The sequence below is a fragment of the Mercenaria mercenaria genome, chromosome 7 (assembly GCF_021730395.1).
Source record: "Mercenaria mercenaria strain notata chromosome 7, MADL_Memer_1, whole genome shotgun sequence".
NCBI lineage: Eukaryota > Metazoa > Mollusca > Bivalvia > Venerida > Veneridae > Mercenaria > Mercenaria mercenaria.
Window position 1 is genome coordinate 29590372 of NC_069367.1, and position 15570 is coordinate 29605941.

At 34.4% G+C, this 15570-nt stretch overlaps 2 protein-coding genes across 2 annotated transcripts in view; both read right to left on the bottom strand.

The window, feature by feature from the left end:
- LOC123555976 (uncharacterized) overlaps nt 1-15570 on the bottom strand; it is a 43755-nt gene that overhangs the window by 19689 nt on the left and 8496 nt on the right. The window lies entirely within an intron of this gene.
- LOC123557675 (mucin-5AC-like) lies at nt 2904-11812 on the bottom strand. The gene is made up of 4 exons (XM_053547942.1): nt 11533-11812; nt 10272-10439; nt 9393-9582; nt 2904-4809 (listed from the first exon to the last, which is right to left on the bottom strand). Exons 1-4 carry the CDS (start codon nt 11710-11712, stop codon nt 4166-4168), a joined length of 1182 nt encoding a protein of 393 aa, XP_053403917.1. The 5' UTR covers nt 11713-11812; the 3' UTR covers nt 2904-4165.

A 15570-nucleotide genomic window follows, 5' to 3' on the forward strand; every position in this document is an offset into this window, starting at 1 on the left:
AAAATGGCCTCTAGAGAGGTCAAAAGATTTAAATAATTTTAGACCTACTGACCTAGTTTTAGATCGCAGTTGACCCAGTTTCAAACTTGACCTAGATATCATCAAGATGAACATTCTGACCAATTTTTATGGAGATCCATTCACAAGTATGGCCTCTAAAGAGGTCACAAGGTTTTTCTATTTTTAGACCTACTGACCTAGTTTTTGACCGCACATGACCCTGTTTCGAACTTGACCTAGATATCATCAAGATGAACATTCAGACCAACTTTCATGAAGATCCATTGAAATATATGGCCTTTAGAGAGGTCACAAGGTTTTTCTATTATTTGACCTACTGACCTAGTTTTTGAGGGCACGTGACCCACTTTCGAACTTGACCTAGATATCATCAAGATGAACATTCAGACCAACTTTCATACAGATCCCATGGAAAATATGGCCTCTAGAGAGGTCACAAGGTTTTTCTATTATTTGACCTACTGACCTAGTTTTTGATGGCACGTGACCCACTTTCGAACTTGACTTAGATATCATCAAGGAGAACATTCTGACTAATTTCCATGAAGATTTCATGAAATATATGGCCTCTAGAGAGGTCACAAGGTTTTTCTATTTTTAGACCTACTGACCTAGTTTTTGACCGCACGTGACCCAGTTTCGAACTTGACCTAGATATCATCAAGATGAACATTCAGACCAACTTTCATACAGATCCCATGAAAAATATGGCCTTTAGAGAGGTCACAAGGTTTTTCTATTATTTGACCTACTGACCTAGTTTTTGAGGGCACGTGACCCAGTTTCGAACTTGACCTAGATATCATCAAGGTGAATGTTCTGACCAATTTTCATGAAGATCTTGTGAAATATATGGCCTCTAGAGAGGTCACAAGGTTTTTCTATTTTTAGACCTACTGACCTAGTTTTTGACCCCACGTGACCCAGTTTCGAACTTGACCTAGATATCATCAAGGTGAACATTCTGACCAATTTTCATGAAGATCTTGTGAAATATATGGCCTCTAGAGAGGTCACAAGGTTTTTCTATTTTTAGACCTCCTGACCTAGTTTTTGAAGGCACATGACCCAGTTTCGAACTTGACCTAGATATCATCAAGGTGAACGTTCTGACCAATTTTCATGAAGATCTTTTGAAATATATGGCCTCTAGAGAGGTCACAAGGTTTTTCTATTTTTAGACCTACTGACCTAGTTTTTGAAGGCCCGTGACCCAGTTTCAAACTTGACCTAGATATCATCAAGATGAACATTCTGACCAATTTTCATGAAGATCTTATGAAAAATATGGCCTCTAGAGAGGTCACATGGTTTTTCTATTTTTAGACCTACTGACCTAGTTTTTGATGGCACGTGACCCAGTTTCGAACTTGACCTAGAATTTACCAAGATGAACATTCTGACCAATTTTCATAAAGATCCCATGAAAACTGTGACCTCTAGAGATGTCACAAGGAAAAGTTTACGGACGGACAGACGCACGCACGGACGACGGACGCTGCGCGATCACAAAAGCTCACCTTGTCACTTTGTGACTGGTGAGCTAAAAAATGTATAAATTTCTTTTAAAGAAATTGTTGGCTTTTTATCCAAAGGTGTTTATTGGCCTCAATGATTATACCTCAATATACACAAAAAATTTAAATATATGTATTAAAATGTAAAGGGTATATATACATATATACAGCAATGAGAAATTACAAATAAATATTAAAGTGGTTTTACATAAGGCCTGAAAAAATTCTTTGTTTCCGGTAAAATGCCCAAGGGTAGGTAGGCTGGAAAATTGTTTGGGGGAATTTTTTTTTCTGAAGTTGAACCGAGACATTTTATTTTTGTGTCAAGATGAACACATATATGGGGGTTATGCCTTTAGAGCATTAGGAAGTTGATTTCTAACATCACTGACCATTTTAATAGCATAAAAAGTGCAGTTTGGCAACTTGTCAAAAAGTTGAAAAAAATATTCTCCAAGGCCATAAAAACATTTAGGGTCGGGCCTAAAAATTTAAGGTAGGTCGGGATACCGGAAACAAACAATTTTTTATGCCTAATAATAGGTAGACTGTATTCTGAAAGTGTTTCTTATGTTTTACTCATTATGAAGCTCTTCCCTGACTGTTCAGGAGTACCTTACTGTAAATAATGAAACACAGTCATTGTCATCAAATGTAATTACAACATTTTTAAGGTATAAGTAATTGGCTTTCTGCAATTTCCATGTAATCATGTATTTGGGAGCAATTTAACATTCTCTGGATTGAACTATCACAATCATTGCTTTCCATGAAAAATTAATAAATACTTAGCGTAACTAACTTAGCATGTTATTTCATGATTTCTAAACACTACCGCAAACTAACTATAAGATGTTTTATTTATTGTGGTAAACAAAGTAAATGGGTATTACTCCCCACTTGGTATTCAAACAACAGCATGTTTATTTTATTGAGTCGGCTAAAGGCTGAAAGCCTTTTGACGAGTCCTTGCTGTTCAGCGATTCTCTAAATGAACCGATTAACACATGAAGAGATGTAGTTCCATTAGATTTCTCAAACTTCAAACAGTTCACTGCATGAATGAAGTTAAGTTGTGTCAATTCCCTTTGCTATGACCAATATACGATGTAATCTGTCATATTTATGACTTGTAATTGTGCAATACTCGAATGTAACTCATTAAGCATAAATGTGCATTTTAAGAATTGCGCAGGCTTACAAAGCTTGGGTAACATCCAGCGAAAGACAAAAAATAGTTCCACAGGGCTCCAGATAAGATGCGTATTAGCGTAAATTACATATAGAAATAATGCAAATACGCATGTCTAATAATTTCTAAGCGTATAAAAACGTATATAAAATTACAGAAACGCACACAATGCTTTTTTAAAAACAAAATCTGAATCATCTGGATGCGTTAGGTAACATAGCCGATCAGCCTTAATTCTCCCACATTGAACGTAAACACGCATTGTATGATTTCTATAAACTTTGCGTGGGTTGAATTTTGCAGTCAGTAAACGGATAAATTATCAGAAGAAGAAGCTCTTACTGGTTTGTTTAGTTACTACTGATATTAAAAATGATTTTAATTCTTATTTTTCGAGAAATAAACAAATCGGCGAAACATTAAATTGTATTTTCCTGTAGTTTTTGAAATCGAAAGTAGATCGTCTATGTTTGGCTGCTTTCACGAAACGAAACAACTTTTTTATGAAAAGATTTAAATAAGAGGTAATTTAACCGTAAACTTCAATGTCAGATACTGCCAATTGCTGCTAAATGTCTTCGTATCATCACAATTTGTAAAATATATTGTTGAAACTGGAGAAAAGTGTAATCGTATCCGGATATAATATTTTGGGTAAATATCGAGCTGTGTTATGAAATTTTAAGAAAAAAACTAAAAACAAACTGAAACTGGTAGACTATACTGTCAGTACATCAATCATTAGCCGACTCGGGCCCTTCAGGCCTTTGATTGTTTAATTGTCATGGTCCTCATGCTCCAAAAAATTGTCAGTAATATTATACAAAAATGTTTAGGTATTGAAATGTTTCAATGATGAAAAATCATAATTAGTTATTGTTCGAGTTATTGTGTGGGGTTTATAACTTCAGATATATATAAACTGTTTTTTGTTGGGCCTTCTCAACTTCTCATTTACATTTATCACCTAAATTGAGTGAAAATATTGATGGTAAAATTTTAAAGGAGTTAGTTAAAAATTTCTTTCAGGTCAGTTTTTGAAATGGTCTGTAAAGCATGTAAAGCATAATGAAAAGCATGTCATTTTCTTTTGGACTCCTGGCTAGTCTTGGGTTTTGAATTTTCAAGAAAGTTCAGTATAGCCTCTTTCAAAATGTTGACAGTAGAAGAAAGATATACAATACTGTATTGAAGTTATTAAGCTGTGGAAACGTTTGAATCATAAACTATCATTGGGGAATTCCTAAAATCATTGAAACACTGTCAATATAAGAGTTGTCCATTTTGCTTTCAGATATTTTGAAAAGGTCATTTTTTTGTATACCAAATATTTCAATTTTTATTCATATAGAAGATTAATCAGCAATATATTCAGTAAACTGGTGCAAAATTTGCAATGATCAGAGAACCTAACACTGAACTATTTATAATAGTATCAACAACATTCCCAAGTCGTTTCGTTCCTTTGAATTTTCATATATTGTGTCCTTCCTATCTCCATGCATGTTGCATGATACCACTGTTCACATATCTCGCACTCAACCCACCGCATGCCACTTCTCCCTCGCTTAAAGCACTTTTTACATAATTCGTCGGCCGACACTTCAGTGGGCAGCAATAACATGTCTAATTTCCTTTTCCCCTTAACCAGCTGCACTGGGGCTTTATTTGAGTGAGTGCTGACTGTCTGTAATGGAGTTGCAGCTGGTGGTGTATGTCTTTGATCAGTCAGTGAAGTGGATACAGGTGATTCTTGAGTTTCAGATGTAGATCTAGGTGTATGTGAGGTTGTCTTGATTTCAGGAGTTGTTGGTGTAGATGTTGTTGCAGATGTGGTAGGTGGTGAATCTTGAGGTTCAGAGGTAGATCTAGGTGTATGTGAGGTTGTCTTGACTTCAGGAGTTGTTCTTGTAGATGTTGTTGCAGATGTGGTAGGTGGTGAATCTTGAGGTTCAGAGGTAGATCTAGGTGTATGTGAGGTTGTCAGGATTTCAGGAGTTGTTCTTGTAGATGTTGTTGCAGATGCGGTAGGAGTTGAAGGTGCTGTAGTTTCAGTGGGTCCCAGGCATTTCTCTACCTCTGAAATAACAAAAGATCATTTTTGTCATTGTAAACCTATGTTAAAGAGAATGATTTCGCTGTCAACTTGCTAGACATTACAGGTCATCATTAAATAACCATTTTTTCATAGTTATTTTTTTATTCAATGAAAATTTACCAATTAAACATGGTGTATGCATTTCATAACTAACATACTTCTCATTGCAATACACTAAAACTGGCAAAAAGCAATGCCCTTTAAACTGTAAATGTGCATGAAGTGTCTCATTAAAGTCAAACTCAGCAACCACCTATTAGACATTTACGGATTAAGTCTACGTGGACTGTGGACACCTAAGGCGATAGATTTTTCAAGGGGACCGTCTCAACATAGTTCAGTTATATTATGCGCGATATGAAAAAGTGTTTATAACGGTAATAGGGTTTGAGTTATTATATCATCACTATGCGGTAGGTGATATTAATTTGGATGTGCCTGTTTTTAGCTCGACTTTTCGAAGAAAAAGTAGAGCTATTGCACTCTCTCCGGCGTCGGCGTCTCCGTTGGGTTAAAATTTTTGATAAAGTCAAATATTTCTGTTACTGTCAAAGCTGTTGACTTGAAACTTAAAATACTTATTTACTATCAAAGTCTACACAAGGAAGAACAATCCCCATAACTCTGATTGAATTTTTACAGAATTATGCCCCTTTTTAATTTAGCATTTTTTGGTTATAGTTTTTGATAAAGTCAAATATCTCTGTTACTATCAAAGCTATTGATTTGAAACTTATAATATTTATTTACTATCGAAGTCTACACCAGGAGAAATAATCCCCATAACTCTGATTGAATTTTGATAGAATTATGCCCCTTTTAACTTAGAATTTTTGATTAAAGTTTGTGATAAAGTCAAATATCTCTGTTACTATCAAAGCTATTGACTTGAAACTTAAAATAGTTATTTACTATAAAAGTCTACACAAGGAAGAACAATCCCCATAACTCTGATTTGAACTTTTACAAAATTATGCCCCTTTTTAATTAAGAATTTTCTGTTAAATTTTATTATAAAGTCAAATATCTCTGTTACTATCAAAGCTACTGACTTGAAACTTAAAATAATGATTTACTATCGAAGTCTACACCAGGAAAAACATTCTGCGTTACTCTGATTTGAATTTTGATAGAATTATGTCCCTTTTTAACTTAGAATTTTTGGTTAATTTTTTTGATAAAGTCAAATATCTCTGTTACTATCAAAGCAATTGACTTGAAACTTAAAATACTTATTTACTATCGAAGTCTACACAAGGAAAATCAATCCCCATAACTCTGATTGAATTTTTACAGAATTATGCCCCTTTTTAATTAAGAATTTTCTGTTAATTTTTTTGATCAAGTCAAATATCTTTGTTATTATCAAAGCTATTGACTTGAATCTTAAAATACTAATTTACTATTTAAGTCTACATGCGTAGAAACAATCCCCATAACTCTGATTTGAATTTTGTTAGAATTATGTCCCTTTTTAACTGAGAATTTTTGGTTCAAGTTTTTGATAAAGGCAAATATCTCTGTTACTATCGAAGCTATTGACTTGAAACTTAAAATAGTTATTTCCCATCAAAGGCTTCACCAGGAGAAACTATCCGCATAACTCTGATTGAATTTTGATAGAATTATGCCCCTTTTTAACTTAGAATTTTTGGTTGAAGTTTTTGATAAAGTCAAATATCTCTGTTACTATCAAAGCTATTGACTTGAAACTTAAAATAGTTATTTACTATCGAAATCTACAACAAGAAAAGCAATCCCCATAACTCTGATTTGGATTTTGACAGAATTATGCCCCTTTTTAATTAAGAATTTTCTGTTATTTTTTTTTGATCAAGTCAAATATCTTTGTTACTATCAAAGCTATTGACTTGAATCTTAAAATACTAATTTACTTTTTAAGTCTACACGCGTAGAAACAATCCCCACAACTCTGATTTGAATTTTGTTAGAATTATGTCCCTTTTTAACTGAGAATTTTTGGTTAAAGTTTTTGATAAAGGCAAATATCTCTGTTACTATCGAAGCTATTGACTTGAAACTTAAAATAGTTATTTACTATCGAAATCTACACCAAGGAAAGCAATCCCCATAACTCTGGTTTGGATTTTGACAGAATTATGCCCTTTTTTAACTTAGATCATTTTGTTAAAATGTTTGATAATTTCAAATATCTCTGTTACTATTAAAGCTTTTGACTTGAAACTTAAAATAGTTATTTACTATCGAAGTCTACACAAGGAAAATCAACCCCCATAACTCTGATCTGACAAGAAATTATAACTCTATGTGGTCGCACCTTTGAATTATCTCCCTTTTGACACTTCTTGACCGGATGATAAACTAAATAAGTATTGAAAATACCAAGTCGTAACTTTATACAATGTTAGACCTCATTGAACGGAAGTGCAGTGACAAGGAACCATAACTGTAGTTGGTCCCATTTTTAATAATCTCCATTTTTAAACCTTCTTTGGGGCATAACTCGAATACTATGCAAGATAGATTTCATATTTTACAAACTGATAGAAGTCAGTGAGAAGGAGTGTAGGGACAAGGAACCATAATCTAGGTCGTCCCATTTTTTAATTATCTACCTTTTTTGAAAACTTTATACTTACTCTAGATGCCACATTTTCTTTACGAAATTTAGTCCAAAGACCAAACATTTCTCTTTTTAATTGTATAAAAAATTAAAATACAGTTATCTGGGATATAAAAGTCAGTCGATAGGTCATATCATAGAAATACCTTTTCAACAGTCTGAAGGCCTAGTTTCTACGTACATGTCTGTGCATCCCTTATGTGTAGAAGTAAACATAACGGATTGAGTGTATAAAGTGAAAACTGTCAACAAGAAATGAATTTCATTTAATTCATGTTTATGCCATAATACAGTATAAATCGGAACATTTTTTATTTTGATTATTTTCCTATCTTCCGTTCATTTATCTAGTAAAAAAGCTGTCCATCTCTTCGTCCATCCACTACTGACGAATTAAAACAATAAAGTTATACGAATACAAAGTCTTTAACGCGGATAATACAGAAATAACAAGTGCTCCGCCAAGCGGGGCAATATACGCCCGAAGGATTATATCAGGGGATGGGAGCAAAATTTAAAAGGACAACAAAGGGAAGAAATTCCCCGAAAAACTCTAAGTCCACTAAAATCATTACCAGGTACAGATATGTTAAAATACACCTTAACTTTGCAGGTACCATCCATGTTGTACCACAGAAAAGTGGTATCGGTTTTTTCCCTACGGCCAATAATAAAAATGTTACAAAATAACCTATTTATAGTAACATAAAAGGGAAGTAATTCAATAAAAAAATATTGTAAGTGAACAAAAAATGGGTATGCCAAATAAAACCAAGAGCACCGCAATGCAAAGCAACATAAACACAAAACAAAGTCATGTGACCATTGACCCCTAAGTGTGACCTTGACCTTGAAGCGAGCCATGCGCTCTGCACGTCGTCTCAATGTGGTGAACATTTGTGCCAAGTTTCTTTAAAATCCTTCAAGCAGTTCAACAGTTACACATCGCACTCGAAACAAAGTTATATGACTTTTGACCCCTTAGTGTGACCTTGGCCTTGTATCTAGCCATCCAAAACATGCGCTCTGCACGTCGACTCGATGTGGTGGACATTTGTGCAATGTTTCTTTAAAATCCCTCATACAGATCAAGCGTTACAGAGCGGACACGAAACAAAGTCATATGACCTTGACCCCTAAGTGTGACCTTGGCCTTAAAGCAATCCACCTGATACAGGCGCTCTGCACGTCCTCTTGATGTGGATAACATTTGTTTCAAATTTGTTTAAAATCCTTCAAGGAGCGGAGTCGACACGAAATTGTTAACAGACAGACGGACAGACAGACAAACAGACAGACAGCCAAATGAACACCTGTGGTATCCCAAAATACGTCCCTTCGGGCGTATAATAACAACAAAGGAATGGAGACGCAAGATATTACGTTTTCTACAGTTTTCACAATGTTTTATCTGCTGACCTACATTTTGATCCCAACTGACCCAGTTTAGATTTTTGTATGTTGGACGACGACGACGATGGAATACGGATACCTTGCGATCAGACTAGCTCATCTTTTCAACTTTGTCGCAGATGCGCAACTTATAATATTGAAGAACATTTCAGGAAAGTGTTATGACGCTAGATCAAATACTTTTTGCGATATGTATAACAAAACATTTCTCTGGCGAACAGACGGACGGACAGACAAATCCAAGTATTATCCTGTGCAGTGACATATTAAGCCAGACCTTACCATCATTATAGAAATGTTTTCCTACCAAACATAAATTAAAATTATTATGTTGAGACGGTCCCCTTGAAAAATCGATCGTCCTAGGTGTTCACAGTCCACGTAGACTTAATCCGTAAATGTCTATTTTTAGCAGCCATTTGCCTTAATCAGTCATTCTGCTTACTTTCACTGTTATTAAAAGAGATAATGACCTAAGGCCTGCAGTATTGTCTTTAAAACTTAGTAAAGTATGAGTTCTTTAAGGTAATGAATTTTGATTATTACCTCTGACAAGGTCTGGATGAAGGTTCCTGGTAGGGATATGTACCATTTTTCTGGTCCTTCCATTAACCTTTGTCGGCTTGTTTCGGACTGCCCCATAGTTGCCGATGGTATCTATCTCCCTTATTATAGACTGATCCACTGCCAGAACAGATCCACCTTTGATGATTGCAGCTGTGTTTGTGGTGATTTTCTATTTAGAGAAATAACAACCATTATTATCATAAAATTCCTTCAATATTCAACTTTAGTCTATATGCTGTGAAATCGCATGAGAAAATTAAAGTTTTGTTTATTCCTTTTTTTTTCAGTAAACTTCAGATTTATCTCAGTAACACTAAACTTCAGATTCATCTATATGTAACATGTTTAACAAGTAATCCTTCATAGTGGCATAGTTTCCCGATATTGCTGGAAAGTTATAATTCAGGTTTGCTTCCCAAACCAGCATCTTTTCTTTTGTTGATTTGACACTTTAAGATAGCTATTATTAGAAACCAAAAATTGAATTCTAATTTTCATAATATAAACTTCAGCTTTAAAGAGAAGTCATTTTAGTCAAAATTAAGAGATCAGTGCATTTAACCTTTAGCCTGCTGGCGGCAACTGAATCTGCCTTTGCAACCAGTGCAGGCTGATCATGGTCTGCACTGTTCGCTATTCAGTCAGTAAATTTTCAGTGAACACCCCTTTGAATAATAAATGGTATTGTCCATATTGAATGATGGACCAGTCTATATTAGAAATTTAGCAGGCTAAGGGTTAAGTAATCGAACAAACTATTTTATTTTCACTAAACATTTTAACATTTAAATTTCTGTTGGATAAATATATGAATAATTTTTATTCATATGTTTAGGCAAATTTGTATTGATTACATACCTCTACATAAACCACAGACTGCACATCATTGTTTGTTGGGGCTTGTACATTTGGCTCTCTCGGTAGTGCGGCACTAGACAACTGGCGTTTGTAATATGGAACCATCATTTCATGAACGTACTCATTCACCAACTTCATATAACCATAGCGCCCAGCAAGGTTTAAGATCTAGAATAAAGGGTACTTGTAATATGTCATCAAAGAAAAAATAAATAATATTGTCTCACTCTGTCTTTACTCATTAGAACTTTTTGAAGAAGAGTCAGTATTTATCTTCATTGGAAATGAATACTTGGATTTACTAATAATAATTGGAAGTTTTGCTAGCGGAAAGATGTCTGTAAATAACCATAAACAAGAGGGTCATGATGACCCTGGATTGCTCACCTGAGTAATATGAGCTACATGTTTCAAATGTAAAACTGATGATTTTTAGAAATTGTTTGGAAGATTTTCCATTGTTCAATCAAGTAATCCCTGGGGCAGGGCCAGTTTTACCCCGGGTTAATGATTTGAACAAAGTTTGTAGAAGTCTACTAGGCAATGTTTCATATCAAATATCTAAGATCTCGGCCTTCTGGTTTATTTTTAGCAAATTTATGAAGATTTCCTTATGTACTATCAAGTAACCCCTGGGGCTGGGTCAATTTGACCCTGGAGGGTCAAGATGTGAACAAATTTTGTAGAGGTCCACTAGGCAATGCTACATGTCAAATATCTAAACTCTAGGCCTTCTGGTTTATTTTTAGAAAATTTTGAAGATTTTTCTATGTATAATCAAGTAACCCCATGGAGCGGGGTCAATTTGAACCCGGGGGTCATGATTTTAAGAAATTTTGTAGAAGTCTACTAGGCAATGCTACATGTCAAATATCTAAGACCTAGGCCTTCTGGTTTATTTTTAGAAATTTTTTTTAAGTTTTTCCTTTCGGTTGCCACGGCAACCAGAGTTCTGCATGGAATTCAATTCTTTGAACAATTTTTGTAGAGCTTCACCCAAGGAACATTTCTGTGAAGTTTGGATGAAATTTGCCCAGCGGTTTAGGAGGAGATGTTGTTTAAAGGAAAGTGTGGACTGACGGACGACGGACGGTGAGCGATCACAATAACTCACCCCAAGCACTTTGTGCTCAGGTGAGCTAAAAACAAAAGAAGTCAACCAGTCAGATAAACATTTCCATTTCATTGCAACATATTATAGGCAACATCATCTGTGATAAATCAGAAACGGCAAAAAATGTAACAAGAACTGTTTCCATACCTGTCTAGTGACGTACACGTTCAGGGCTATACCCTCAAGTATACGCATTTCGACTGGTAGCATCACCTTTAACCGTCTGCATTCATTGTGTACATCTTCAATGTCGAGCTTGGTGGTCAAGACCTGCATAACCATTGGGAGTGCTGCAGAAGCTGCCTTAGCGTGTTCCTCCAAAACCATTGCATCACCTCCTACTTTAGTTTTTGTACTTTTTTCAACATACAGAACAACCAGGCGACTGAAGTACCTGTTAAAAAAGATACAGGTTTTAGCATACTGATATTTCCTATTAAATTCTGACAGAACACATGCCTAAGGAGCACAGGATGAAAAAGTGTTGATTGTAAATATTGCTGTGTGAATCACCAATTACACCTATTAATATGTTGACATAAAACAGTGTTACTTTCTCTAGCCTTGTAATGAATGCCCAGTAAATTTAATTTCACAAATTATTTTAGTTTACCATATTTTGGATTTTTTAAGCAACTGGTCCAAATATTTCAAGTGAATTACTTCCCTATCAAAAATTGATAAGATGTATTAAGTACTGTAAAACTGAGTGGTGGTTCAAACTAACAGACATACTGTGTGTTTATATTGACCTTGCATGGCTGGCTTTTACGACAGTCCAATTGCATTATTTTACAGAATTATGTAATTATGTATTAGTATAAGTATTATTATGTAATAATGTATGGCAATTTTAGTCTTTGGTTACAAAAAAATTGTGAAATAAAGCAATTAATTATATTACTCTATATTACTATTTTGCTCATTCTTCGAATTTATCATTAATTGCATTTTAAAATAATAATGAAGAGAGTTAATATTCTACAAGTGTCTAACAATTTCTTCTTTTTTCTCTGTCACATTATACATTGTGACAATCTTGACATACATGAACATAGTGATAATCCTAAACAAACTTTGGCTGAGAAGCTTAAATAATTCAGTAGATATTTAGAAAAATTATGTATTCAATATTCCTGAATCCTGATGCGTTTGTCCATCTTTTGTTCGGATAGAACTGTTAAAAGAGGAATTTACAAAGAAGATACTATATGAATATTGAACAGTGCAGATCTTAATCAGACTGCATGGAAGTATACGGACGTTGGTTCCCCGTGCTTTGTTTAAATACACTGCCATAAGAAATAGTTCTAAAACAAAAGCCGTTCGATTGATTTTATTTTTATTAATATTTCTTGAAATCGGTATGCAAGAAAAAGATTCTGTCACTAGTTATAGGTGCAGATGGAAATATCTGGCTCTCGGGTAACTGTTTAGGCGGTAACTCGGCTGGGAACATCGTTACCGCCTAAACAGTTACCGTCGAGGCCGGATATTCCCACCTGCACCTACAACCAGTGAAAGAATCTTATAGTATTTATGACCAAATTATGACCCTTTAATATTTAATTTTTTTCTGGATATAACTTTGATACTATATAAGGTTATGACGTGAAACTCAAAATATATATTTTACCATCATCATCTGCATGTGTGTGGTAACAATCCCAATAACTCTAGTTTGTGTTATTGACAGAATTATGTCCCTTGGTGTATCTTCCTTTTAAAGTAGAGGTCTCTGATTGAGACTTATATTCATTTTACTGTCAAACTGCCGAATAGTGGAGCACGCTGTCTTACAGACAGCTCTTGTTTAATACCAAGTTGATCATTACTGGAGATTGCTTGTCATGAAAAATGCTAGAAGTGCACAAAATGTTCTCACGTCCAGGCTAAGAATATATTAAATTTAGTATAGGAATTTATTTGGTATCAGAACTAAACATAACTTTTACAGTATGGGTGAGTGTATGAAATCAAGGCTAAGTTCAATAACCAGTCAGTTTGGATCAGTATCTTTAGAGTTATGGCCCTTGAACTGGTCAAATTTGTCCAGGTTGACAGTATCCCCTTGATAACTATTGCAATTTTTGTATAAGAGCTAAACATAACTTATAAGTTATCATCTGTTAGTTATAACAAATGTGTAACTGTTTAAAATCTAGGCAAATTTCAATTACATGCCAGTTCTTGCCTGAGTATCTCCAGAGTTATAGCTCTTAAATTGGTCAAGTTTGCAAAAACTGACATTTTCTGCTCCAAACATTTTTCTGACTATTTTTTTAGAAACCTTATTTTTATTTGAAACAAATATTAGCCTATGCAGCAATGACTAAGAGTATCATGACTTATAGGCAAACTCAAGTATAGGTCAAGGCATCACTTAGGTAATATATACCTTATATAAGGTCATATAAGATCTTTTAAATTTAGCAATAAGTTTAACGTACAATTTACAGCAACAAGACACAGATAAAATGTGAAATAAAGATTTTTTTACAATTACATCCCTTTTTGTTTTTATAAATAGCTTTTATTGTATTTTTTTTTATTTCTGGCCGAAGGGAACAATCAATACCAGTTTTCTGTGGTACATCATGCATGTCACATTCAATTTTTAGCTCGGCTTAGCTCGACTATTCAAAGAATAGTCTAGCTATTCTGCTCACCCTGGCGTTGGCGTCACACCTTGGTTAAGTTTTTGCATACAAAGACACACATCTATCATTCAAAGGCATATAGCTTTGAAACTTATTTTTCTTTTTCTAGGTCAATTACCAGCCTCACTGGGTAAAGTCCCATAACTCTGACATGTATTTTTGAGCAAGTTATGCCCCCTTTTGGACTTAGAAAATTCTGCTTAAAAGTTAAAATTACATGCAAGTTACTATCTCCAAAACTTATTCCCCCCTAGAAACATTCTGGACACCAAAACTAAAATCTTCACGTCTGAACACCCCAAGTTTACTCTACTTTAATATTCTTCATAAAACATTAATTCTATCAATTTTAAATTCTGTATTGTTTTTGACCACTTAAATTAATATCTACACCTCTATTTAAGTAAATATTTTAGGTTGTCTTTTTATACTTTTTATATGCCCGAAGGGACGTATTATGTTATGACGCTGGTGTCCGTCTGTCCGTTAGCAATTTCGTGTCCGCTCTGTAACTCTTGAACCCCTTGAAGGATTTCAAGGAAATTTTACACAAATGTTCACCACACCGTGACGATGTGCAGACCGCATGTTTTGGATGTCTCACTTCAAGGTCAGGGTCACACTTAGGAGTCAAAGGTCATATCAGTTTGTTTCGTGTCCGCTCTGTAACTCTTGAACCCCTTGAAGGATTTCAAAGAAACTTGACACAAATGTTCACCACACCAAGACGACGTGCAGAGCGCATGTTCCGGATGACTCGCTTCAAGGTCAAGGTCACACTTAAGGGTCAAAGGTCATATATGACTTTGCTTTGTGTATATTGCTCTGCATTGCAGTGGTCTTGTTTTTATTTGGCAGATCTTTTTTTTGTACTTACAATAATTTTTTTTTTTGAATTACTTCCCTTTTATGTTACTATAAATAGCTTATTTTGAAACTTTTTTATTATTGGCCGTAGGGAAAAACCGAGACCACTTTTCTGTGGTACAACATGGATGGTACCTCCAATTTTAAGGTGTATTTTTACATACCTATACCTGATAAGGATTTTTTTGTAGACTTTGATTTTTTTTTGTGGACTTAGATTTGTTTTTTGAAGTTTTCCTTTTGTTGTTCCAGTCCTTTGGGGCTACAACAGTCAAGTTCTTAAAATTTTGCTCCAATCCTATGATGTAAGCCTTCGGGCGTATATTGCCCCGCTTGGCGGTGCTCTTGTTTTTATCTGTTTCTGATACATTTGGCACAAGTTTTTTGGGTTTTTTTTCAATATGTCATTGTTTTTCTTATCATTTTCTACAAAAGTTTTATCTTTTCATAAAAATTTCACCAACAATTCATTACTCATGTGTCTATCATATTGTACCTAATTTTGGAGTTAAAAAAGTTTTCAGCAACAAAAAATGTGCAAAAATATTAATTTTCCTACCAGAATATGAATTTTTCATAAAATACATTTAACTTTTATTTTCTTTGTGTTTGACCATTCAAATCAATGTCTGTACACCCAAGTAAAAGAATATAATCA

Coding starts and splice junctions, on each gene's coding strand:
- LOC123557675 (XM_053547942.1), bottom strand. CDS start 11,712: ATGGTTTTGGAGGAACACGCTAAGGCAGCTTCTGCAGCACTCCCAATG. Junction 9,583..10,271: donor AGTCTGTGGTTTATGTAGAG/GTATGTAATCAA, acceptor TTCTCTAAATAG/AAAATCACCACAAACACAGC. Junction 4,810..9,392: donor TCATCCAGACCTTGTCAGAG/GTAATAATCAAA, acceptor TTGTTATTTCAG/AGGTAGAGAAATGCCTGGGA.